Source organism: Dermacentor silvarum, chromosome 1 (genome assembly GCF_013339745.2).
Source record: "Dermacentor silvarum isolate Dsil-2018 chromosome 1, BIME_Dsil_1.4, whole genome shotgun sequence".
Lineage (NCBI taxonomy): Eukaryota > Metazoa > Arthropoda > Arachnida > Ixodida > Ixodidae > Dermacentor > Dermacentor silvarum.
In genome coordinates this window covers 139,189,534-139,216,689 of record NC_051154.1, presented here as the reverse complement: position 1 = coordinate 139,216,689, position 27,156 = coordinate 139,189,534, and the positions used below count along the sequence as shown (strand labels likewise).

Below are 27,156 nucleotides of genomic sequence, written 5' to 3'. Positions count from 1 at the left end.
TCCTCACTCTATACCCTAAGGAAAATATGGGCCGCACAAGTTAAAGGAGTGCAATTTAACACTACTAACACTAGCAAAATTAATGTGTCCGCACTGTCCACGATGGATACCTTATAAGCTGTTCGGATACATAAACATAAAGAGATCCGTTACCCAAGTGCAACATTGCAATGTTAATACTTTCATTATTGATAACGACTCTATGAACTTTTGCCCTCCGCAGTGAAAATGTTTGAGTTCTGCTGTCTAGGCCGGGCACCCTGCTAACCCCTGTTAAGGTCGGCTACATGAGGCACCTGGTTAGCCCCTGCGTGCCTTCGGGCAGTGCAACGCCGTAAGTTCTTCACGTTGGAAGTTCATGCTAACGTGCACATGCCACGCCAGGCCCTTGCTATAGAGGAACGACCAATCACTTCAAAAGAGGAAATGGTCGCAAATGAAACAGACACCACCAAGCGACTTCGAAGGAATTTTTGAAGTTAATAAAAGTTAGTTACATTGAGGGAAGTGGGGAAGAACAATTCTATCCACACAGAGGCTGCAGTTTCAATGTTTCGTGGTGTAAGAAAGAGGAGAATGCGCCTTCGAAACCGAGACCTCGGCCTTAAGGGGTTTCGACACCGCGAAAGGAGGCAAAAAAGTCGGAAGATCGTCTTCTGGAAGCTCATCCTTGTGTAATCTACACCGGCCCAGATCCAAAAACGTGGCAATCGTTACCTTCAGAAACCTGAAGCTCCTAAACTCAGTCAGAACGACGAACGATAGCCTAGCCTTTGCCGGTCTATTAAGACTATGCTGGAGCAAATGCTCAATGCCTTGCAGCAGATAGTTGCTGGTTTGCGCCCGTCAGCTATGAAAACTGCAGTGCAAATGATACACACTGTGGAGACAATGCTGGCTGCTCTCCATTAACAAGAAGCATTGCCCCGGCAGAGTTTCATGCTGAACTGGCTGGCACATACTTTTGAACAAACAGAAAGCCAGCGAAAAAGACACAAGGGACGAAAAGGACAGTAGTAGCACTCATCCTGCCCAGTTCTTCTCTTGTGTACGTGTCTTTTTCGGCGGTTTCCTGTTTGTTCAGAAGCATTGCCTGCCGAGCATAATGAAAGGAAAGCGTAATGTGCACGTACTTAACGCAAGGCAGCACATCATGCACTTGTGTCATTATGATCCCCAGCAATTAGCAGCGTCTACTTCCCTTGTTCCTATCATTTTCCATTCCCCGGTCCTCAGCGTAGAGCAGCAGGTCAAAAACATGTTCTCTCGGCGAGTTCTCTACCTTTCAACTATTCTCTCCGCCCTTGTAATTGGTTCCATCTGCTCTTTCCTTTCTTTCCTCTCGCTCTACTGCAGGCCGCGGAATGAGTGCTGCATCAAGTAGCAGAGCATAATTGTCCCCGGAAGTTGGTGCCGACAGAGCGCTTCGTCAAGCTTTGCTGTGGCAACGTGTGCCATGTTTGTAATAGAACGGTACGAAAGCTCGCAAAACGATAATTTTGTGTCAAATGTAGACGCTGAATAATTATGGGTCTGGGCCGTCTGGGTCCGTACTCACCAATGAAGTTCGTACGCCAAAGTGGTAAGATGAGTGTTGCTTGTGAACGCGTTATTAGAGAAGGCGGTCGGCCAGTGAAGTATATTTCTTTGTGAAGAACAAAAACCTTTGGGAATTAGGGGCCGAATGCAAAAATATCCTAGTTCGTAAATGTGTTTGCCATTGGCCGGCCGGATTTGGTAATAATTTTCGACATCACAATTTGCTGTCCTTCGATCTTACGAACAGTTGTAGCATAAATACTTTTTTTTGTGAATACGGGCACTCGTCCCTGGTATACGAAGAACCGCGAGAATGTTATTCACTGAGTAAGGAAAGAAATCGTGCGAAAGCTAGCCCGGACACACTTGAAACATCTTCTCAATGGATGTTCTGTGCATGCCCGTGACCATTATGGAACGCTACAAATCATTATTTGCGTCATTTTATTAAACAAATTGTCCACTATAGTTCTTGAAGCCAGAAAAATACTATGGTATAAGTATTTCTACAAGAAATTCTGCTGTCTTTCTTTTATTTTTTTGACTGATTATTGTTTTTTGTTATGAGCTTTGATCAATGCACGTAGCACTATAACACAGAGAATGCAGTGCACATGAGGAGCGGTCATTGTGAGATGGTATTTTGTTTCCGGTTATCGCTTCGGTGAAGGTAATTCTTCAAGAAACATCTCCATCAGCAGAAGAAAAACTATTGCATCAACTACGTCAATGTTTACCTTTCACGCACTTAATTAGTGCAATTGGGAACGTGATACCTAGTCAGGAAGTCATGCTCTGTGGTTGAGTAGCATAAAATTGAGACGCATAGCAACTAAAAACGTAGGTAACAGTGGCAGGAACGGCCTTTTTATTTATTTCAGTGGTTTATTTTTTTCATACGCTCTCGATTGTGTAATAGGGATGGAGAATTAAACATCGAAATCACGCTGCTATGCGTATTTAGTTACTGATTATGTCCCATATCACAGTGCATTGGTTCACCGCCCTCTCACTGTCCTTTAGAAGCAAAGAGCGCGTGGGTAACTGGCTACGAAAAAGTTCGTTTGACGCTCCAGTGCGCACTTACAGCCGGCTACCACAAACTTCGAGCTCTCGCAAACACCATCTGTAAATGTTGCTTCTCCTCAGTAAAAGAATATATGTGGTGAAGACATTGTCAAATAAGTAATGCTCAATTTTTAGTGTGTGAAGCCATTTTTGCAGGCCTCTCTCACCATTATCTCGCCGGGTTTATGTTTTGAAAGATTAATTGTGAGAAAAAGTCTAAATGACGAAGATAACCCTCTAGTGAAGAGGTTAAAATGCATTTGCGGTGTCAGGTTAGCGCTCGGATCGTGTTGCTAGGGCGGCAACGAAGCTTCTCTTAGTGAAAAGGTTGGCATTATTTTTATTTTTTTTGCTTTTGCCTTTGCCCCGCCGCAGCAAATTCGTGACAACGCGATCAATGGTGATTTTGTTTGATCGTAGCAGTTGTTAGGGAGAGGTTCCCCCGTTGTGGTTCGTTGCCAGTGCCGCTGACACGGAGCGCACACGCCGTATTTAGGAAGCGGAGGGAGGAGGAGAGGTGTGCGTGTGTGACGTGTTTGTACCGTTGGGTCCTCTTGTCGCTCATACATGCGGCCGTTTAGCAGGCGGGGATGCTGACTCGGAAAAACTCGCGCAGGGAACGCCATGTTGGAGATGACGGGTGGGCCCCTCGCTGTGCCTCGTGCCGTGCTCTGCCCGTCGCTGCTTCGGCGCTTCGCTGCGTCCGCTGACCGGTCACGGCTCGCACACGTACTGCGCCACCCCACTGAGTTGTTCATCGTGCACTTGGTTTGGTCTGTAGACCAGTCTCACTTCAGCCTGCCGCCCATAATATCAAAAAAAGGGGAAGGATGGGTTGCTAACATTTGTCTCGGTGCAGCGCACGGTGTCACAAACAATGCCGCTTCCCATTGGACACACGGGGTCGCTCAGAAGTTTTCGAGAAGTGCTGTCGCGAGAGTTCTCACCTATCACGAGGTCATCGCCAAGACTAACGCCAGATCTTACGCGAGCAATTTTTAGTGATTTTGGGTGCTCTTCTTCCATAATGAAAGCCGCCACAAGTTAACGCACTATTTTGTTCCTTAGAGGCTCACCGTAACCATTTGATAATTGTATTTATTTACTTACTTATTTATGTATTATTATTCATTCATTCATTATTCATTCATTCATTCATTCATTCATTCATTCGTTCGTTCGTTCGTTCGTTCGTTCGTTCGTTCGTTCGTTCGTTCGTTCGTTCGTTCGTTCGTTCGTTCGTTCGTTCGTTCGTTCGTTCGTTCGTTCGTTCGTTCGTTCGTTACAAGCACGCATTACGTTTCTGTATTACGATGACACTGATACATTGCCTGGAAAATCAGAGCTGGTGGCTACGTCGTGTAGCACTGTGTTCGGTAATAATGTGTTCGAAATCCTTCTTTGCTAACGACATACCACTGGCGCAAACATGTAAGGAAAGAAATCACTTGGGACAATATATTGCTGCTGAAGTCTTTATGTTAGAGGATCAGTAGCCTGATCAGTTGGTCAGGAGTAGGATCAAAAAATGTCACAGTTTCGCCCTAAGGGCGAAGCAATGAATGCGATAGCAACACAGCAATGTCATACGAAGTAAGGTGAGCGGCCTTGGTAGCAATATGAATTGTAGTAAACATGAGCTGATTAAGTAAGCAGGTGTGCTGCGGCGTAAGTAGACCGACATGAAGAGAGACTCGATGACCACGAGAAGGCGCGTGTGAAACGGTGGTGTTGATGAGAAGCGCTTACCGTGGGCAGCGCGTGCGAAGGGACACACCTGTAGTGCTGCACTGCCGATCTGGGCAGCATTGCATGTGTAGCGTGCGTTGGAAAATGTGGCCCGACTATTACTAACTGAATGAACAAGCGTGGTGTGAGCGCGCACAAACAAACATGAATAGATCACACTGAATGACTGCAGCCAACGACTGTCAAAACGCTGGCAGCGAAGGTCCGTGCGGTCTATCGCTTCAACGGAAACTGAGCGGCGAATGCACGGCGCATAAAGGTCAGAGCCGTGTGGAGATAAGAGACGGTGCGGTCGAACGAACGACGAGCGCGGTTGTTGGCAGCGTAGAAGTGCGCCCCCCCCCCCCCCCCCCCCCCCGCTCCCTCCGGCGCTGGCTTCCCGCTTCCTTGCTTGCGCGTGGGAGAGATAAGAGACTGTGCGGACGAGCGACGAGCGCGGTTGTTGGCAGAGAAGTGCCCCCCCCCCCCCCCCCCCTGCTGCCTCCGGCGCTGGCTTTCCGCTTCCTTGGTTGCGCGTGGGAGATTGATCTCCGTGATAGCGCGCGTCCCCGCACGCTTCCGCTGGGGCATACGGCGCGCGGCGAAGATTTTATCTATACGGAACCTCACGGCGACGGCGACGGCAGAAATCCGGTTGAAGTGTCCATATAATTGCTATCGCAATAAAAATCACAGCAGCAAAGTGTAATGGCACGTACACACTAGCGGCAAAACGCGCGCGGCGCTCCGTCGGCGGCAAGATGCGCGCCACGAAAGCAGCCGCGAAACGGGTTTTTCTTGCCGCGGCAGGGATCGCTCCTGGACCGATTTTTTGCGGTTTGCCGCGTGCCGCGGATGAAGGAGACCAATAAGAGCGGCCCGCTTCCGTGACGTCGCGCGGGAAACTGGTGCCATGCGGACCCGCCCGACCGCTTGTTTGTCGTTTCGCACTATCATCTGCACGCGTCAGCTCCCGGATAGTTCGAGAAGGGGAGAGGAGTCTAGTCTGTCACGTGATTGCCGCAGCGGCGCGCCGCCGGTTGGTGTGGCCGCCCTGCCGCTGCTGCGTTTTGCCGCCGGCGGCGCGCCGCGCGCGTTTTGCCGCTAGTGTGTACGTGCCATAACAGGAATTAGGCACACGTTGACAGAACACAGCGTAACAAGACGTCGCCACCAGCGTCACTGTTATCAGCTACATCTAGTTATTATAAAGGTATTGAATGCACGTGATGAAGTAAGGCTATAGAAACGCACCTACAGCAACATCTCTGCGCCGCACAGCTTGAGTGGCGGAGCTGAACCTTCGGTCGTGGAAACCTGATGAAAAGGAAAACTATTCTGTCGATTTTAGGTAGATTTGCACAATGATGTTGTTCGTTTTAGTTTTACAATGTTTAGCTCCCAAGCGAAGTCGTATACTTAGTTTTGACATTTTCTGCACACCCTATACGTTACTCGGTAGAAGGTGGCACACATGGATTTACCAGAAGAACGTATCTGTTCTTGACCCTCCTCAGTCTTTAGTAATATAATGCGAGTGCGGCTTTAGTTTTGGCTTTGAAATTGTGACTTCGTTCCAGAAAATAAACGAGGTGCACCCAACTGCTATGGCTGGAAGTCTCGTTCTCACAGTGTTTGCCCTGTCAAGTCAATGTCCGTCCGTAGTCTCCATTCATTTTCAGTATATATAGTCGAATTAATTCGTGACGTCGCATCAGTGTGGTTCCCTGCAGCAGACGACCGAAACTCGAATAAAAAAAAAAACTGTCTCGTACACGGACATCTCACTCTTTCAATTAGGTAGCCACCGACGGGCATATATCCCAACGGCCACGACTAGCACGCTATACGACATGCGTGAGCCTGATATAACTCAATTGAGTAGCGTTTAATTTTCATCTAGCGTTTCATTTTGTCTAACGAACTCTTTCAGGAGAATTTGTAGCATCTGTTTGACGAACGGTAAGTTGTCAGAAGTCTTGTAATTGTCACCGTCCCGCACACATCAAGTTTTGTGTTCACCACGGTGTCTTGCTACTGCTTTTTAACGCTACAATTTTATTGCCTGGCTACAGTAAAAATCTGTCCCAGGTGCGTGCGTCTCGAGAAATATCAGGTGACATAAAAGAAAGCGCGCCAGCACGTAACAACTTTCATGCTAGAACATGTTGTAGTTTCTGAATTCTTATGCTGCGAAGATAAGTTCACATACTTCCGCCGACGAGAATATGCTTCGTCAGTGCTGCGGATACTCTGCGACTATTGAGATTACCGAATGAACACCCCGACAAAATCAGCAAAGAGAGTTTGGGAGTTCAAATAACAGGCGAAGGTTATTGTGCAAGATAGCGCGTGGAAAGTGAGCGCCGGCATATCAGCTATGCGGGGCCGTGGTCTCTTTCGTTGAAAGTGCGGCAACGCGACATCGGTTGTTTACATTAGTAATATTGTCTCCCCTCTTCAGCTCAACTAAGCGCGATACTTTCAGTGTCAAAGAAAAAAAAACAAAACTGAGAAAAAGTTAACAAGATTCATTTTCCGTGTAAGTTGCGTGATTTCGAGTGACTTTTCAGATGGCATAAGCTCCTGACCGAATACAGACTTTCAAGCTGGAGCGTATATAACACCATCATGGTGCTGCCCCAATCGGCGTCTATAGCTTAAACGCAGTGACATGCTCTGCGTGAATGTCTAGCTGCACATATACGCCTTTGTTCTTGTTTATCGAACATGTGCACGTAGACACGTGTTTGAGGAGAAGGCGCTTGTGGTTCGAGTGGCTGGTATTCGCGGCCATAGGTCGGTGACTCTCTCATGAGTCGACTCACTTAGGCCCAGAGCCACGAGAAAGCCTCAGTGCGACTGAGCTCCAGTGAGTCCTAGTAACATCTGTATGCATGAGTCAGAGTGAACTCAAGTTAGCCCTACGGATTATGGGTTTGAGTCCGGCCAAGTTCCATTGAGTCGGAACTTGTGAGTCTCAGTGAGTTCAATTATGTCTGGATCACAAGTGATTACACCCGTTCTTGAAGCTACGAAAGCACATGCGAGGCCAAGTTTATGATCCCATGTGAATCTGGCTCTCTGTATCCCCGAACTGGGACCTTTGGAACCTTGTTGGGAACTAAATTGAATAAAAATTTACAGATGCAAGGTGCCGGCCGGGTCATACAAAAAATTGTACACGCTTACTATAAGAGATTAAATTTTTGAGCATCTGTTTTTTTTTTAATATGGCAGGCATTTACCGGCATTTATTTTCCTCTGGGAATTCGGCACTTATGGCACCTATTCTTTTTTTCAGTGCCGCCTTTTCGGCCTTTTCGGACCTTTGAAAAACTTCTCACACGTATTTATATTGGGAAGGAAAAAGCAAAATGAGACAATTTTATTGTCAAAAGGTTGCGAAGCAAATTAATTACACTAAAAAATGTAACAGTTTCGCCCGAAAGGCGAAGCATCACTTGCGATAGCAAATTAGCAGAGAGCTATTCGGAGTAGGGATAGTAGTTTTATCGGCTGCATAAACTTGGACACGTTCGCTTACTAACTTAATTAAAGGGACACTAAAGAGAAACAGGAAGTTCAGCTGGAATAAAAGAGGGACCTTCAGAAATGCATGCAGTTTTTGTTGGGTGCAAAAATATGAGTTATTAGCGGAGAAACTCGTAAACAAAGACCAAATATCTCTTCCTCAATTTCTCTCACCCCAGATTTGGCGCTGAAGCAGTGTCGTCACAGATTTCATTGCTCTCAGCTAATAAGAATGCGCCGTGATACGTCACCGCTTGCGTAAACGGCCGAGGCACCATGGATGCATCATGGCTGCAGGCATGGTCGCTGCGTTTGCGTTCGCCGCGATGGATACCGTTGCTGCCGCTGAACCTTGCAACGAAGAGCTCGCCAGGGAAGCAGGACTGCATTTCAGCGATATTCAATGAAACGGAGCGCGAAATGATCCTCCGTGCTCGAGCGGTAGGTGTTTCCGCGTGCGATGGCGGTGAGCCGCCGGCCGCGCCGGCGGAAAGCAGAGCTTCGATCGTTTTCGTCCACGGAAGGCGAAGCGTCCGGTCCGCCAGGCGACGATGTTCCCGACAGAACAAGCGTAGAAAGTTGCGCACGGTACTATTTCGTGGCTTTATTTAATGACATTCAGCACTCACCGAGCCGCCAGTTTGCTGCTGCAGGGGCACCGGCAGGGGGTTTGATGAAGGCCGCATTGAGGGAACAGCTGCTCGAGAAAGGACTGGCCTCTGGGGCACGCCAAGATACTTTCCGAGGGCAGGATTATACACATAATCCGAGGGCAAGGAATGCAGAGAGCACACCATCGCTTTCCCTGGCTCTTTTGCCGTTTTATCATCGGCAGAGCACTGAGCCATTGCGAACGCCGGGGAGCCGGTGCTAACCGCGCGACACCACATGAAAGGACACAATCGAGTCAACACTGCCGCTGCCCCTGAGCAAGCGCCTTGGACCATATACAGCCCTCAACACTACACACACGAGGCATTTTCTGGCTGTTTCCCGCGAAGTCAACGTTTTTCGAGCCACGCTACACGCAACCAAACACCGTAGAACGGAACAGGCGCGCGCGACGATGCATTGACCAAAAACGAAACTACGAAACTATCACGACCGGATGTATCGCCATGCCATTTTTTTCTTATTTATTTAATTTTGTGCTAAACTTGTACTTCCTCGCTTGAAACGGTTTAAAAAGTTGGCAAATGCTGTTTATGTACGTTTAAGGTGTATTTCATTTTGTGTTTTATTAACAGCGATAAATCGCTCTCGACCAATCGCGACCGGCCTGCATTTGTAATCTCCGACGTCACGAATGTGTAGTGCGGGAAATTCGAAGGGGCGTCAGCACGTATCCTTCAGTTTTTCGCTATTTTCTCGCTTATTAAACATCTGTTTGCAGTAAGAATGGTATGGCTGTGATCGTGAAAGGATAATCTACCATATAAGCTCAACTTCCAGTATCTCTTTAGTGTCCCTTTAAGAAGAGTGGTGTCAGCGCGCACAAGCAAACGTGAATATATCACACTCGATGACCGCAGGCAACCACTGTCAAAACGCTGGCAGCAAGCGCAGCCGCCGCAGCGAGCGAAGGTTCGTACGTGCGGTCTATCGCTTCAACGGAAACTGAGCGGCGAATGCACAGTGCATACGAAGGTCAGAGCCGTGTGGAGATCGCTTTCAAGATAAGGTGCGGGCGACCGCCGCAGCCGGGCAAACTACAACCGCAGTTGTTGGCAGAGTAAAAGTGCTCCCCCTCCCTCCCACGCTGCGTTTCCGCTTTCCTTCTTTCGCGTGCGAGACTGAGTCGCCAGATGCCCTTGCGCCCGGTTGCAAGATACGCATTTGGTGCCGCAGCACAGCGTCGCCCCCCCTCCCTCCTTCCCTCCCTCCCATACCTCTACGGCCTATCGCGCGACGGAAGTCGCGTTTGCTCTCCGCCGTGAGTTCGCTCTCCGTGATAGCGCGCGTCCCACGCGCGCTTTCACTCGCATGTACGGCGCCCGACGACGATTTTATCGCCCTTGGACTTTATACGGAACCTCACGGCGACGGCGACGCCGATGGCAGAAAGCCGCTTGAAGTGTCCATATAATTGCTATCGCAATAAAATTTAGTGAAATGACACGCACCTATACATGCAGAGAGACTGGTCAGAGAGCTGGCAGCGCATTTTTCTTTTTATCATTCTCATTTGGGAAAAGCTTCGCTCCGCGGTGACGCTAGATACAGGAAAGGAAAGCAGTTTAGGTGCCGCATCGGAGAGGCATGGAGATTAAGGTCGGTACGTTTTCCAGAAAAGGACAGGTTCGACTTTGTACTGTACTGTGTAGAGCATATACTCAGCAAGCTCTTTTATAGTCTTCAGCGTCCCTTCCTCGCTTGCCACCATGGAGAATAGTGAACAGCAACTATTAAGATTCGGGTCTAAAGCGCGTACCATGAACCAAAATGATGAGGTTCATCACTGAGCCATATATCGGCATTCTGGCTGCTCCGTTATCCAATGGCTTTTGTCATGACGCGGTTGGAGAGGGCCCCAGTATTCGCTCGAGGTTCGGGCGAGGCTGGCAAAAATAACGCCTGCTCGTCCAGAAATCACACTGTCACCCCAACACGCGCGAGAGCTTTTGTACAGGCCGAGCACGAGTAAGCGGGCTTAAGCACGAGCACCCAACCCACTTGGGAGGGTCTGGTCGAGTTGTGCGGACCCCGTGTGGTGAGCCATGAGGAATTCCTAAATTCGGCACTTTACAGTTCAAACCGAATTTCTAAGATTGCAATCGGCAGATTGTTTTCGACCTTTTTATCGCGGTAAAAAAATATAAACTTTAACTTTCTACGTATTATTGTGAAATTTTGATTTTTTAGAAGTCTAGAGCGGCCTACACTAATTGGTGTTAGGTGCACTCCCTACGCTTAGGTGGCCCAGGTTTTTCTTAGTCATAGTTCTCAGGCCCGCGCAATTGCACGCTTTCATTTTCATAGCATTTGCGCGACTGTGTGTTTGTCCATGCAAACAGCCCAATGTTATTCAACAAAACAACTTTTAAAAAATGGGCTGCACTGCATGATAGCTGGGCGAAAATGCGCACAATGAATGCAATTCAGCGCAACGATTTCTGCGGTAAGTGAAATATTTGAGTCAAGTCGGTGAATGTTGAATTGTTGGATTAAGCGTTTCAGTTGAATTCATGGCGGGGGCTTTCTACGCCGGCGTCCACTGCGTATGGCGCGGCTGAGCGCGGCCGCGCGGGCCCTATATCTTGAAGCGACCTGCGATGAATAGCGAGTCTATAGGTGCGCCGAGGGCTTCGTGTGCGCAGTGTTGTCGCCGCTTAGTTCGCGCTGAAGCGAGAGGCTGCACGATGGTCAATTCGCTCACTGCTGCTGCTGCTGCTGCTGCTCTTGCTCATGCCAGCGTTTCGAGAGCGAGTGACCACCGTCATCGAATGACATGCGCTTATGTTTGCCTGTGCGCGCACGCCACCATGCTTGTTAATTTAGTTAGTAAGCGAATGTTTACAAGTTTATACGGCCCAATAAAACTACTATCCTTACTTCGTATAGCTTTCTAATTATTTGCTATCGCAATCGATGCTTCGCCTTTCGGGCGAGACGGCGACTTTCTTTTTCACTGCCTCTCGCAAAGAAATTTCTGCTGCACTGGTGGACGCAATGTAGCCTGTTGGCGTTTATCATGCACTTGTAACTCGTATCACCAAGGTGCACTTGGGTTGGTCGTCGAATCATCATTTCTCCCTGTCTGCGTGGCGACCATGTGAGAACGCCACCGGGTTCGTCGCTCTTCAAGTTGAAACGCTGACTATATCAGCAATGAAAAAGGCGTAAATGTCTATGGATATTGTGAATGTGCAACGAATGAGTCACTACTTCGCATAACAAACGTTCAACATTCGTGATCTGGCCTATTGCCATGAAAGGGAAATTAACCTGTCGAATCTTCTTCATCACTTAGATCATAATATGGCATTGCGGAAACCCCAGAATGTGATTGTGGATTTATAGATGAAGATATACATCACCTCCTTTTGGATTGCCCACATCACGACACATTACGGCGCATCGCGACTCACCAAGACGCCGACTTAAATCAACGCTAATGAGATTAGACCGCAGACCTTTCAGTTTAAGGAAACTTTTGGGCCCTTGGTCAACAAAGGCCTTGCAAAAGAGCGCTTTAAAAGCGTTAACAACATTTCTCGAAAAAAGCGGCATTGTTGGCCGTTATTAACGCTTCTAATGTCCCTTTTATTTCAATGTCACTGTGTATGTGTTTGTGGATTATGTTATGTTTATTATTCTGTTCTTACTATATGTGATAATGCATTTACACGATGTGTGCACCACCCGCTGATTAGAGACGGCATTGTAAGGCGCCATTATTATTTGTATTTTTGAGACTTTCTCCTGCAGTGCCGTGGAGTTATTGAACTTCTTCATTGTATGTACAACGTGTTCTTGTTTTTTTTACGTTGTCGTGTTGCTGTGAAAACGTTGCTTTAATGAGAAGCTTATTTGATATGTATCCTAGTATGTTGAACTCTGTATGTTGTAGGTTAGACGAATTCAAGAGCTAAGGAATAGCCGGCGCCTTATTTACGCATCAACATCTCCTTATATCGTATCAATAAAAAAACTGTCGAATCTGTCTTGCTTCCTTTTAAGGAACCAAAAATTTTTGGAAGCACACTTGCTATATGTCTACAAGCTGCATGCTGCTTATTATTTCACAGAAAATTTTGAATCAACGAAACAGAGAAGGTGGAATGGATTCCAACAAATTATTAAAATGTTGCAAGCTTCACTCGTCAGGTTAATAGAATTTAAATAGGCCGATAAGCCCTGTCGTGCAAACACTAATAGTATAATTTCCTGCAGATGATAGCCTAAACATACGAATATATGAATGAATGACTCTTTAAACCTATGAAACATTCTCAGAATATAAGCACCATACTTCCTGCGGTGAAGTGACCGGATGAATATATGACTGTCTGGATATATAAAGAAGACTTTGCGATGTGATTGTAGAGGTTCATTTTGTTATTGCGCTTTAATGGCGACTTCGTCAATGTCTATATTAACACAACAACATGCGGCTAGAGATGCGGACTCCTATGTTTCATTCCGCATCATCTCAGTCGTGATCGCCCTCGGCGCTGGTGTCCTCGCTGGGGCAGATGTCGTCGTCTCCGCAAATACCTGCCCATTAGAAACAAACAAGACAAAAATACGCTCAAAATTCAGTTTCGTAGCTATACTTCAAGCATACAGTGAAAATTCAAAATACGCAAATAGTACTCAAAGGATTCGCATTCCGCACACGGAGGCCTCCTGTATCCCTGTGTAGCCCTCGCAGTCTCTTCCGAAGTAGTATTTGAAAAAATTAAATTATGGGGTTTTACGCAAACAGTATTGGGTTAATTGGTTCATATATGTCATACCTGCGCACTGCGAAGATTGTTGATCTACACCGTCTGTATTTCCCGAATCGACATGCTTAACCTTATTCTAAATGAGACTTCGGAAGCAAGAAACACACAGCCTGTCAGTGTTGGTATAGCCGTGGTATACCAGGCAACTGGCGGCCTCAGGGGAGAGCGCAAGAGTCGGGCTCCAAGGACCAGAAGTCCGATTCACGAAGTTTTCCGTTAGTATTCACTATTTGTGATTGTCCGGCGCCTTCATCATCATACCGTTCGCTATTGCTGTCAACTGGCATTAGTCCTTTCGAGCCACTCTTCCACACAAATGGCTCATAAAAACTGACGCCGATCAATTGTGATAGCGAACACGGTTATAGAGGTGCTGGCAAATCTTAAACATCACTAATGACCGAAAAGTGTGAGAATACAACACACGACTGTGACGGAAGAGAAACTTTTTTTCTTCTTCAATTTATATTGTGCCCTAGTAAGGTACTTCTATGTACGTTGTGTGTTTAGCTAAAATTTGGGGATAGTGGGTCCTTCAGCAGCCAAACGACTCATACTGTCGCAGTTAATAAATGACAACAACGACAACAACAATGCGAACAACAACACCTGGGCTCGTATTCGCAAAAAGCTCCTGCGCTGGAAAAGGACAAATTCCAGCCAATCCTGATGATGCTCGAGATATTAGTGAATGTGGCTGACTAGCAAAGAGCACTTAAAAGCTAAAAGCTTTGTAAATTCGACCCTGATTAGCAAGCTTCCCTTACTTAAGAGCCGTTCACAAGTCGCCGGTGCTCCTGCATTGGCCAATGTGACCGCGAACGAGGTGAAGCCAAGACAGCTGCGTCCTTAATTTGAGTTACGAAAATAAGTTTCGTGATATTGGACCCTGGGTCCGTATTTACAAAACGCTCTTAAGCTAGAATTGTTCGTAAGGAAATCGTTAGCGAAGGCTAATTGAAAACATATCTTACGAACCAAAAACTTTGGGAATTCGGCTCCAGATTTAAGAGGCAGTTCGTGCCGAAGCCAGAACTCAACTCTCTTCGCTGCTTGCCAATTTTCCAGAACACCATGCGTTACTCGATAAAGACAGAAATCATTTGGATTAGATAGCTTTAGCACAAGATTCGCAAGGAAACGCGCCTCGCGTCAGCGTCGCGCGTTCCGCACAGCCTAACGCTACATACGTAGGCTATGCTTATATATATGCCGTTCGAATACTAAGCTGCCCTCGTCACGTATACATGACTGCGAGAGACTTCTCGAACTTGCCATAATTGGGGCATGCAGGGAAATAATTATGTTGTGAAGTTTTAAAGCTCTAGAAACGGCCACATTTGTAAATGTTTGAAGAGCATGGCTAGAATCCTTCACGCGTCAGGTTGCACATCAGCCTGAGCGGTCCACGGATTAACGGCGACCGGTGCTCACCGACGCGGCATGGGCAGTAGTTGACGTTGGCGCCTCCTTTGACCTGCTCGTAGCTGCAGCGTTCTCCGGGACCCGCGGCAGGGCGGCATTCGCCGGGACTGCCCGCGCCGTCACCGTGGAACACCTTGAGGCAGCACCGGGACAGGCACTGGTCGTTGTTCTGGCAGTTGGCGCCGTCTTGCAGACCCTGCACGCACAGCGGCCAGCGTGATGTAATGCGACAGATGACGCCGCGCCCGGCTAAACGGCCACCTGGGCCGGAATAATAGAGCGATTCTATTCAAATGGCTGTTCGTTTTCGCGCTTCCTCAGCACGTACCGAGCTGCCCTCCGCCCAAGTTATCAACGGGATCATCCGACCATGAACGGTGGATGATCAGAAAATAATGCGAAGTAATTCGGCGAAAGAAACCCGCCCTGCTAAGCGCCGCGGTGGACGACCCGCTGTCGTTTCTGCAACCGGGCACGAGGTTGCAGGTCTTCTTTTTCGGGCGCGGAAACGGCAAACCGGTGGGACAGCGGAAATGTCACTTTTGTGAGATTTAGCCGTACATTAGACAAAGCTAACTGGTCAAAAATTGTCTCGAGGGCTCAGTGATGGTCTCCATAAAGCAGGGGTTTGTATTCATGATTATTTTTTAAGTTTTATTTTTTCCCCTTCTTTCCCCCCATTGCCATTGCTTCGCGCGAAGCCACGCCCTCGCTATTGCCAGGATCAGCCACTTGGTGGTAATGGATGATGAATGAATAGAATTGAAGGAAAGGAATCCTTACAAAATGCGGCCCCAGGTACGGATTCGGTGCTTAAAAGTAGTCAGTAACCCAAGGGCGCCTGCTGCCGAACCCTGACAGCCTCAACATTTCCAGTAAGTTTTCAGCCATTGAGAAGCAATTAATAGAGAACCAACACAGAAGTGGAAGCGAAGCGGTTATGAAACAGCCTGCGGACTGTCCTAAAGTCAGGCGCGCTGACACCTTGGAACTTGATCGTTAGCACGGTTCTTATGACTGAGCAAAATAGCTTACTGTCCACAAACTTCATTTACGGTATTTAGCGGTCTATCACGTTTTTTTTTTTTTTTTTTTTTTTGAAAGATCTGCCTGAAGTGCATATGGTGCCGTTCAAGTAACCACTGAAAAACGCGCCATCTCTTTACTAAAGTGCGCGGTTACGGACTTAGATATAAAATTCACAATGATAACTGTTACGTTGCATTGTTACATTATCAACAACGATGCTCTACGCCGTTGACAAATTCAAACATCAATTTCCGGGTTCTGAACCATTGCGAAAAGTGTAAATCTCCGTTCCCGGCTTTCAGTCACTATAGTAGTAAGAATCATTTCACAAGAGAGCGTGAAAAGACAACGTGGGGCTTGATAGTAGAACAACGAGGAGCATAAACCGACGCCGAAGGAAAGCGGCAAACGAGAGCAAAAATGTAAAGCCCGTACAAATCCTGTTATACTAAGCACTATAGGCAAACCGAAGCAAATCGCGAAGCCAACAGCGTTGTGCGAAAGTGGTTGCACTTAGTGAAAACTCAGTACCCGTTTTAGGACACGGCTCGCACTTCTCAGTTTACCGAACGTGCCTTCGTGAATGCGGAACAAACCCTCGTCTTACAACACGCTCTCGCTTTCAGTTGCGTTCCGATAGAGTGATTCTCTTCGCGAAGCCTTCCGCACCATGAAAAGTATATTTATCAATGTCACCGCAGATCACACTTTTGCAGTTTTGTTTTCCCTCTCCCATACGTTTAAGCGTTTTCTTTATTTGCTTCCCTTAGGTAGCATTTTGTTCTTAATTTGTAAGCGCGTCTTTCCTCAAGAGTTAAAGTGGCCCTGCAGTTACTTTGCGTAGCCCTCCTCTCAATACATTGATGTATACCGCGTGAAATCGACGCGCAGGAAATACGTCTGAAAAGTACGCTGCACACGCCGTCGACACAAATCACACGGAACTTATTTCCGACGAATTTTTGGCGCGGCGTCGCCTACGGGGCCGGCGCATGCGTTGCGCCAGCTCCGAGACATGCCACACTTTTGAAAACACGTTGGAAATACGTTGCGTGCGGTTGCCGCTTAAAAGGTCCGGGGATGCTCACGGTGGGTCGGTGTCCCGTGGCCACCTGCTGCACGTCGTCGTCGTCGGCCCGAGAGAAGCCGACCAGCGCCAGCAAGCAGAGCGAGAGGACAACGAGCGGCCTCATCGTGGAACGCGGGGGCGTGTCGGAGTTGAGCAGGGAGGAAGAACGAGAGTGCAGGTAGCCTGTCGGCTTCGGCCGGTCTTATTTGTACCTACGCGGCTCTGGATCGCGACCCCGTACTAGCGTCAGCCAACGATGGTCGTACACCGGCGCTTCCTGCCCCCAACCAATTCAATGCAGGAGTGCCCCTTATCGCTTCGGCATGAAGTATTGCCTTTCGAATCGTGGAAACACGTAATCTCATTTCGCCGCTAGCTATGTTTACCAGCCATCCTCTTCCACTTATCGCTCTCTTCGCGCCTCTGCCGAGGGCCTCGCGACAAATCACGACAACAGACGGTAAGAGAGCGGCGGAGGATGCTCGTGGTCGGAGCGTCGTCGCCGGCTCCACGACAGACGCCCCGCTGATATGGTAATCAGTGTCATAGCAGTGAAATGGATCTAATCTATCGCGTTCAATCGAGCAAACACCACGCTGGAGAGCGCGCCTTTCCGGGAACAGCGCATATGCGAGAAACACGAGGGGAGCAATAAGTACCGGCCGTATCGTTCGCTTCGGCGTGGGCACCGACAAAGCGTGCTGTGCAGCTGTCTAAGCAACACCGATAAGGGAGCAAGGTCGGGGGCTTGGCATTGGCGAGCAAATGTGGGGCAGCGCCAAAAAACAAAAAAGAAAAACAAAAAACTCCAGCACTCGAAAGCAGCTCGTAGACGCTTTATCCGCAATAGAGAGTCGCTCGTGGACACGGCTATCTTTGTCATTACGCTAATAAAATCTAATAGCGAACATTTATGCGCCTCGGCGTTTTCATAATGCGCAATCGTCCGTGGATATCAAGGCACTGTATACGTACCACATAGGCTTACATACGCAGGCGAACGTGCCGCGGTCGCTAGTCACGAGGATACTGAATAAACGCCGCCGAAACCTATTGTAATGCGTAATTTCGTTTTCGATTTTTTTTATTTTCTTTTTTTTATAGGAAGGAATGTTTGTGAAGCCAACAGCCAGATTCTCCGATAGCGTTTCACTAGTGGAAGCGCAAGAGAGACGTAAAAGGTAGACGTTTGAGCATGCATACAGTCCATGTGAAAGAGGACGCGAAACATGACACAGTTGTATATGTACGCGCAAGAAAGAGAAAGAGAGAGAAACGAAGAGGGAAACGCAGGGAGGTTAACCAAGGACGTGCCCGGTTGGCTACCCTACACTTCTATTAGCAAGCTAGGTGCTTTATAATTTACGACACAAAGCAAGTCATGCTGACAAACTAACAATGCGTACTATAGAACGTTTAAAAAGTTTATTCAAGGAGAGAAAAGAAAAAGAAAAAGCGGGGAAAAAAGACAGCGAGGTTAGCTAGTGCAAAGACCATCTGGCTACCCTGTAGGGATAGGGGGTAGAGGAAATTGAAATATGACAGAAGGAGAGACAAACTGAAATTATAAATGAGAGAAAGAAACATTGCGCCCATAGACATAACGCACGCAATAGGCATACACATCAGCACATAATGTTTATTCGAGAAGCGCAAAGAAAGCCCATTCCAGGCCCGTATTTACACAGGGTGGAATTCACAAAGCTTTTCATCCGTAAGTGCATTTTTCCATCGGCTGTCCTAACTAACAATATGTCCACAGTAAGAAATGGCTGGAATTTGCTCTGACGAACAATTCTAGCGTAAGATAATTTTGTGGACACAGACCAAAGTGCATACTTTAGGACTATCCGTAAGAACAAATGCGAGCCAACCATCATGTCCGTCATATTATTCGCGACGAGGGCCAGCCAATGACAACACGCAGGAACTTTTGGGAATTCGGCCCCCGGTATTTCTGTCACTTCTCTCAGCGGGAAACTACTTCTTAGATCATAAGTACGGTGTATAAGGCAATAAAAAAAGAAAGAAAGGGCGCAGGTTTGAAGTGCGAATGTGAGGTCCAGCTAGAGCTTCTGCCGCTGAGATTTTTGCTTTTTCCTTTCCATATACCTAGCTTCTCGTGCAAACTTTTCCAAGCACAATTTACACTCGCCATGTTCAATATTCAACGTGAGGGGGAAAGAAAGCGAAACACCATACACTCGAAAATGTTTTGGTAGTTTTATTTCTTTCAGGTTAGTAAGTTTTTTCCTCTTTTATGATTTGGCACAAATGAAACCGTTAGACCCCGATCTAGCCGTTACTGCTAACGGCCTGGGGCGTGATAAAATACTGCCGGATATTTCCTTTCATCTAAAGTCGACGTGTGGAGTTTTGCTGGATTTCCGCATTAAATTTCGGCGACGCAGGTGCTTCTTTTTCCCCTTGAATGCGCCTGGAATAAACAAAACGACGCGCTTTCGATACGGAATTGCGTTCCATTAGCGATGAGATCCATGAAGTCTCCGAACTGAGCGAGCGTACGTGAAGACTCCAACTGGCGGTTGGGGGCCTCGGCAGTATAAAAATAAAGGTATAAGGGTAAAGTTATTCACACATTTCATGTTTATTTATATTGCTGTCCCTATAACTCCCTCCCGCTCACCCATGAAAACTGGGAATTCTTCCTTTTAAAACCTTCGTACGGAGGCTTAGAGCACATAATATATCCTTTGCCGTTCAATTTCCTTAGGGAGTTAGAGAGCACCTACGCCCTTTAGCGTTTTCGTAAAGGTGTTATGAGTTCCAAAGAACATTCTCAAAAGAAACGGGCGTTATTTCTTGGCTACAAAACTGCCTAACATCAATTAACTCTAAAGATTTTCAGCAATGCTAGGGCAAGATATGTTTCAGACACAAGTAACGCAGCATCCCCCCCTCATCCACACACACACACACACACGCACACGCACGCACACACACACACACACACACACACACACACACACACGCACACGCACGCGCACGCACACACACACACGCACACACACACACACACACACACACACACACACACACACACACACACACACACACACACACACACACATCGAGGCTACATGAGTGCCGCTGCCTCAGCCACCTAATCGACCTAAGCCACCTAAACGACCTCGTGCTTACCTGTCGTTGTAAGCACGAGGTCGCGCTTTCAATTCGGGGCCTGCATTCCGACGGGGGTAAAACACCCCCTCCCCTCCCCCATAAAAAAAAGGTCACTACACTTCAACATTTGACCTAATTCCTTAACTTACTAACTGCGATCAGCAAGTATGAGCTCCAGACCCCTGGATACGTTTAAAGAACCCCACGTGATCTTGAAAAAAAAAAAAAAAAACCCCACGGTACTCGCGGAAAACGGAAAACACTGACGCAACTGCAGTGGCGCACGAAAGAACACCAGGAAAACCATGTATAACGCTAAAAGGCTGCCAGCAATCGGAAGAAGCGGATTCACGACTTATACCGCTCGGCTGTGTTCGGCTGCGCTTTCCCTTTTTTTTTCCTCCTCTCTCCACTACTCTGTTTGTCCTCACCCCCTCCCCCGTACAGCGCTGTTGAGGTGCCCTCTCACGAGAGGCAGTTACGGCGCTGTACTTTTCTCTTCTCCTCCTATTTAATAATCACTCAGACAATTGGAAGAAGCATGCAGCAGCGTACGCGCGCTGTCCACAGCGCCATTCATTTGCAAGCAACACACGCAAAGCACACCCGGGTCGTATTTTATGACGATCCGTTGCATTAAAAATCCATTCCTTTCGCGCTTCCTCATTGGCTCCGACGCTGCTCGGACGCCACGCACCGAGGGGCAGATCTCGGCGATGATCGCGCCCGTGCCGCGTACGAGCCAGTTACAAAGCGCGCAAAGAATGGATCTATATGATGCAATGGATCGTTAGAAAAATACGGACCCCGGTTAACGAACCCTTCGCGAAGTGGCCAGCACTGAGGTCGCCTTTGTACCTGAGCCACGTTCTTCCTTTTCTTTTACTTTCATTTCTTTTTCGCGCGAACCGGCGAATCTCTTGCAAAGCGCGTGTATAGCGCAACGCGAGCTCCGGTGGAGCGAAGGAGCAGGGCGCCGCAATGGACGCGTCGCAGGCATCGACGTTCAAATCAGTGCTGCGGCACGATACACACGGTGACTCCGACTTAAAATATTCAGCTCTTTTAGGGCCCCCAATACAAGTACAATCTGCTCGCCTGCGCCAAGTGGCCATGGCGTACTGCGGACGCTTGTTGCCATGCTCGGCTGGAAAACGTGCGGTTGTTGGTTAGGTACCAGGTCGGGTATCTTTAAAAAAGAAAAAAAGAATAATCGCGGCACGTCTGCAACCAAACCTGAACGAAGGAACATGATGAGCCCATTTCTTAGCTCGTAATTTCTGTTTGCTGAAAAACACTCGTGTATCGTGCTTTCGGAAAAAAAAAACGAAAAAAAAAAACGGGGATTGTATTCACACAGCTTTTCGCTCGTAAGGGGTGCTTCTCATTGGCCGGCAGCGTTCGCTAATAATATGTCCATCATCACAATTGGACGACATCTCCTATTCTGAACAATGCTAGCGTAAATACCTTTTTTGTGAATACAGGCCCAGGGCCCGTATTCACAAGTTCTTACGCTATAATTGTTCGTAAGAAGAAATTCTAACCAATTGTGATGACGGACATATTATTAGCGATCGAAAGCGACCGGTCAATAGAGAAGAACACTTACCAACGAAAAGCGTTGTGAATTTGGGCCCCAGGTGGTTACAGCCTGGAGCACCCAACTAATGTGTCTCTCATTATATACGGTTATATTTCGACCTCAAACTCAATCTCTCAGTCAATTAATTAATAAGTCACTCAATTTGAATACTAAACAAAATTGGGGGGTTTACCATCCCGAAACTCCACATGAGAGAGGTCGTATAGTGTAGGTGTAGGTGTAGATTAATTTTGACAAATTGATGTTCTTTAACAGGCACCCAGAACACTGTACACGAGCGTGTTTTGCATTCTGTTCGGAGTGCGACCGCAGCCGGGAATCGAACCCGAGACCTTATGCACAGCAGCAAACGAAATATATCCACTGAGCCACCGCGGTGGCTTAATTTGGAAGAATCTGATAATACCCTCGGAGTCTGATACCTTGATAGTTGATTCACTCTCATATAAGAGTAAACTTTCCAACTTATTAACTGTCTTACTAACTTATGTGCGAGTGTGAGCAGTGTTGCCCTAATTTTACGCGCAGGCATACATGCCGTATCCGTGAAATCAGCGCGGTTAAGTCGGAGGCCGCCGAGCTGGGAGAGGGTAGCGAGCGCCGGAGGAGAAGGGCACATGGAGGTGGACTGAAGGAGCGCGCACCGGAGAAGGTACGGAGGAGCGCGCTGCAGAGGGAAGGAGGAGGAAGGAGGCAGAACGTCGAGGAGGATGAGGGTAGGCGGAGGCGCTGGGTTCACCTCCTCGGGCAGTTTCTACGGGTTGTGTGTGCGCTATGGATGTACCGGGTTCGTCTGGCGATCGAGAGGCCGAGCGCCGAGTGACAAGGACGGTGCAGTAACGCAAGCGGCGACAGGCCGAGCGCGAGTCGACCGACGCCGAAGTCGTAGGCAAGCGCAGGACACGAGCTGAACAAGACCGACAAAAGGCGCGGGCTAGGCGTGCCTAGGAGACTCCCGAAGAACATGCTAGGTGGCTAGTGACAATGCGGGTGTGTCATGCAAGACGGCATAGCTTAGAAACTCTGAAACAGCACCCATAAGCTTGCGCGTAACCCGCGCTCACGAAGTGAAACGTCACTATAATTTTTTTTCGAAGTGCGTCTCTAAAGTGAGACAACAAGTCGCTAAATTTCCGCTAAATGTTACAGCAAGGTTTCTAAAATTGTCGCTAAAGCTTCTGAGTAAATTTTACGTAACGGGAGCGTTTTGGAACACTATAATATAAGCTATAACGTGACGTAAATTATTTACCGAAACATCTCACGCTTGTCTATGTTCCTGAGGGGTGATGAATAAGCACTGAATAAAGCAGTGTTTAGGGGGCTTTTACTTTGCTATTTTACTTACATAACACTTACATAACAATCGAACATAACAGCTCAAATTTGACTTTTACCTTCCCATTGTGAGGTTACAAATGCAGCACGATCCAAAAATAACACGAGTAATCTGATTTTCATGGCACGCCGACACTTGGTCCCACATTATTCCCGCAAATTCTCTAGTTCTCTGGGCTCCTGAAAGGAAAGCTAAATTCTGCGACACGCGCTTGGATGAATGTTAAACTTTTACGCAGATCAAATACTACACTTCCACCCCTTAATCTACCCGAAATTCCTCGCGGTATTGATTGGTCGAAAAGCCATGAGATAAGGAAACATTGTGTTCAGACTCGCATGAAAAAGTCCAACCACTCCAATATCTACATCTTTCGACACTCGATCTGCCTTATTTTTTACTCTCTACGTTCTAAATCTCACCTTAAAATGGATTGCGTGCCAAAACCAATTCTGTTTATGAGGCACGCCGTAGTGGAGGCTCCGGATTAATTTTGAGCACCTGGGTTCTTTAACGTGCACTCCAGGTGGTCAATTAATCCGGAGCCCTCCACTGCCTACCAATATCCAACAACTAAACGTATTTAGAGAAAGTGCAAAACACGGAGCGTTAAGACTCATTGCAATCGGTTTCTTAAAGAATTAAAAAAAAAATCACATATGCATTTTGTGAGCCCACTTTGAATCCCATGAAAGCCACCATGTAGTGAAGCACCGTGCTAAGACCATTGATGAGAAGGAAACCGTTGTTTCATCATGGTCGCAGCGCCCATGCGACGTACAGCCAATTTCGGCCGCCAACTTGTAGCTTATGAATAATAAAGGGCGTTTCAGAACGCCCCTTTTGCAGCAATGTCCTAATTGGAAGTCGCCAAAAAATAGTCACCCGTCGCTAAATAGAAACATTTGTCCGATCGCTTTGCCACGATCGGATAAAAGAACGCGAGGAGCACCATGGCGCAAGACTGTGGATTGCAAGAAAAATTCAGCAACCTCAGAAGCAGCACCAGATCGAAGAGGCGCAGTCTCGGCGTATCTTGTTAAATGTTCTACCGTAGTCACGATCCAGCGGTGACCGGAGGTCGTCAACGGCAAGGGACCGTATAAGTCAATTCCAACGATCTCGAAAGGCTCGGTCGGACATGGCAGAGGCTGAAGAAAACCGGCAGGAGGGGATGTGGAGCGTTTACGGTGCTGACACAACGCACACGAGGCAACGTATTTGGCTACCGTTGTGGACAATCCAGGCCAGAAGCAGCGGGTCTTGATGCGGTCGTAGGTCTTGTGGAAGCCTAAGTGGCCGGCGGCAACGTCATCATGAAATGCTTCTAAAACTCGAAGACGAAGGCAGCGAGGTATGACTGGGACCCACAAAGTCGCTAAATCTAGCAACAAAATCGCTAAAATGGTCACACTGCACGCGCGCGTGTGTGCGTGTGCGTGTGTGCGTGTGTGCGTGTGTGTGTGTGTGTGTGTGTGTGTGTGCGTGCGTGCGTGCGTGCGTGCGTGCGTGCGTGCGTGCGTGCGTGTGTGTGTGTGTGTGTGTGTGTGTGTGTGTGTGTGTGTGTGTGTGTGTGTGTGTGTGTGTGTGTGTGTGTGTGTGTGTGTGTGTGTGTGTGTGTGTGTGTGTGTGTGTGTGTGTGTGTGTGTGTGTGTGTGTGTGTGTGTGTGTGTGTGTGTGTGTGTGTGTGTGTGTGTGTGTGTGTGTGTGTGAGCTCATCATTTTCAATTGAGATGTGCGCACTCGTAGCCTCTTTCCGCATATCTTTATGTTAAAGTCTCTACTGACCTTTGACACATACCATCTAGGCATTTTCTGCCTATCCAGGACTAACACGGGAAAGACAGAGATAAAGTCAGAGGTTTCGCTTTACATCGCCTTCAGTCGCACACGCTAAATTCGTAAATTTCGTCCCCTGCCTTCTGCAACTTCTTCTAAACGTATACAATTGTTTAGACAATGAAGCCGCTACCACAATTCTGGTAATTAATCATGCACCAAGTAGCCCGGCAACGTGTTTTAATCAACCGGATTTGCGCCTATGCATATCTCGAACGAGAGATGCGTTGTAGAGAATATATATATATATATATATATATATATATATATTGTTTGAACGGCGTGCCACGGCTGTAGATAAAGCAATGCTGTGCATTTCTTTTTATATAAACGCACAACGACCTTCACGATAAATCAGTGTATCGCGTTGTGTGGCGCGATATAAGAGGCGATACTTCAAACACAATACAGTTCCACCGAAGCAGTGCGGAGGAGATTACTTGCGAGATTTATTTATGTGGTGGCCCATTGGGCTTCACGCTCTTCCACAGAATGCATGGGCAGTGGCTCTAATACCACGGGTTGCGAATTGTTTTGGTTCTACATCGAGCGCGCTAAATAGAATCTGTATTAGTGTAGTTCCAGCCTTCCTGTATTTTGTGGCTTCTGCTGCGTCAGGGCTATTCTGCTGCGTCATTGGAGATGAAATGGAGTGTCTTCTGACTCTTTTATACGGTGAATCAAAGCATGTTCGCAAGCGCATGGGCAAAACAAACCAAATGGGATTAGCATCAGGGGACCTGTTAATCTGCGGCGCCTCAGTATCAGTGGAATAAATGCGACGCGTAAGGGTACGGCCATGCTAGCGGCAAAAACACGCGGCAAAAACACGCGTCAGAAACGCACGGCAACGCGTCATTCCGCACGCGGCAAAAGCGGCAGGAATCGTGGGTTTTGCGGCGTGCCGCGTGAAATGGGTTCGAGACCCATTTCTGCGGCAAGTGCCGCGTGCCGCGAGATGAATGACCGATCAAGAGCGTCGAGGCTGCCGTCATGGAGCCATGGCAACCGGACCGCCGCCGCTCCGTGCCGGCTTTCCAATCGACGATCATCGTCTCTCGCGGTTACATGGAGGGATTTGTGGACGCTGTCCGATCGTGCCCTTTCTGCTCACGGTGATTGCGCGTTCCGAGAGCGCGCGAGATCTTATCGGGCTGCCGCGCGGCGAGACGCGCTTGCCTCGCGGCAAGGCGCTCACGCGCGGAACTTGCCGCTCGAGACCCATTTCTGCGGCAAATTCCGCGTGCCGCAAGATGAAGAACCAATCAAGAGCGACGAGGGTGACGTCACGGAGCTATCACAACCAGACCGCCACCGGTCCGCGCCGGGTTTTCAATCGACGATCGTCGTCTCTCGCATGAAACAACGAGCGCTCGCCGTGTTGCTCGCGCGTTCAGAGAGCGCGGGAGATCTTATCGCGTTGCCGCGCGGCGAGATGCGCGTGCCACGGTGGCCACGCGGCAAGGCGCTGACGCGCGGCAACTTGCCGCTCGCGGCATGACGCGCGCGTTTTTTGCCGCTAGGGTGGCCGTACCCTAACACTCGGCGAAAATAACTTGCACCGTCGAAGAATGCTTACCTCTAAATGACGCAATAGCAATGCCATACAGGCCTGTTTTGCCAACGGTAGGGTAATTATTCCATACATGTATCGTTCTTTCGTCATAATACGTGATCCATAGGATCGTAGGGCAGTCTCACCATTTTTTTTTTCGTCCAGATGTAGCGTTTCTTTGAAGTAGCACATTTAGTCGCCGAAAAGCAATATAATGGTTTTAAGAACGCACCAGAACGTGTTTCCTCTGCTCAAAGGTTTGCTATTGAAGAGCAAAGACATCCGGCAGTCAAGTCGGAACATGTTGTTTCAGAACTGCTGTCTGAACTACTGCACCCAGTATTTTTATAGAATTTTTTAACAGCGGAGCTGTTTAAGCTCTTGGTTAAGCCGCGTAGTGCGAACAAAAAACTGCGTCTAGCGATGACGTCACCGCGCGTTGCCTAGCAACCACCTCGCGGAGCGGCGTGTGCTTCGCCTCCTCTCCGTGCCGTGCACACGATGCCTTGACATGGGACGTTAAAGAAAGAGAAGGAGAGCATAGCGCGCGCCGCGCGCTATGCTCTCTATCCCGAAAGAAAAAATGAGAGCGAGAGAGAAAGAAATTGTAGCAGCACCAACGGGGCAACGCGCAGAGCTGCCGCCGACGCCGTCGGCGTTTCCCCGCGTTCGCGCCGAACACGTGCGGTGTCCGTGACTGCAGCCGGCTCCTCTGGCGGCGGCTCGGCAGGTTTCGACCAGCCACGCCCCGGCAAGTGTGGAGGCGCAGCTTGGCCGTGACGTCACCGGGGAGATAAAGCTCGGAGCTACCGCGACGGCGGCAAAACTCTC

General features: G+C 48.2%; 1 protein-coding gene across 1 annotated transcript; it reads right to left on the bottom strand.

Annotated features, from left to right (window-relative positions):
- Positions 1–12,904: 12,904 nt before the first annotated feature.
- Positions 12,905–17,150, bottom strand: LOC119436129 (U-scoloptoxin(18)-Er1a). Its single transcript, XM_037702892.2, has 3 exons — positions 16,862–17,150; positions 14,754–14,940; positions 12,905–13,086 (listed from the first exon to the last, which is right to left on the bottom strand). Exons 1-3 carry the CDS (start codon positions 16,964–16,966, stop codon positions 13,022–13,024), a joined length of 357 nt encoding a protein of 118 aa, XP_037558820.1. The 5' UTR covers positions 16,967–17,150; the 3' UTR covers positions 12,905–13,021.
- Positions 17,151–27,156: the final 10,006 nt, after the last annotated feature.

Coding starts and splice junctions, on each gene's coding strand:
- LOC119436129 (XM_037702892.2), bottom strand. CDS start 16,966: ATGAGGCCGCTCGTTGTCCTCTCGCTCTGCTTGCTGGCGCTGGTCGGC. Junction 14,941..16,861: donor CCACGGGACACCGACCCACC/GTGAGCATCCCC, acceptor CTGTGCGTGCAG/GGTCTGCAAGACGGCGCCAA. Junction 13,087..14,753: donor CTACTGCCCATGCCGCGTCG/GTGAGCACCGGT, acceptor TCTAATGGGCAG/GTATTTGCGGAGACGACGAC.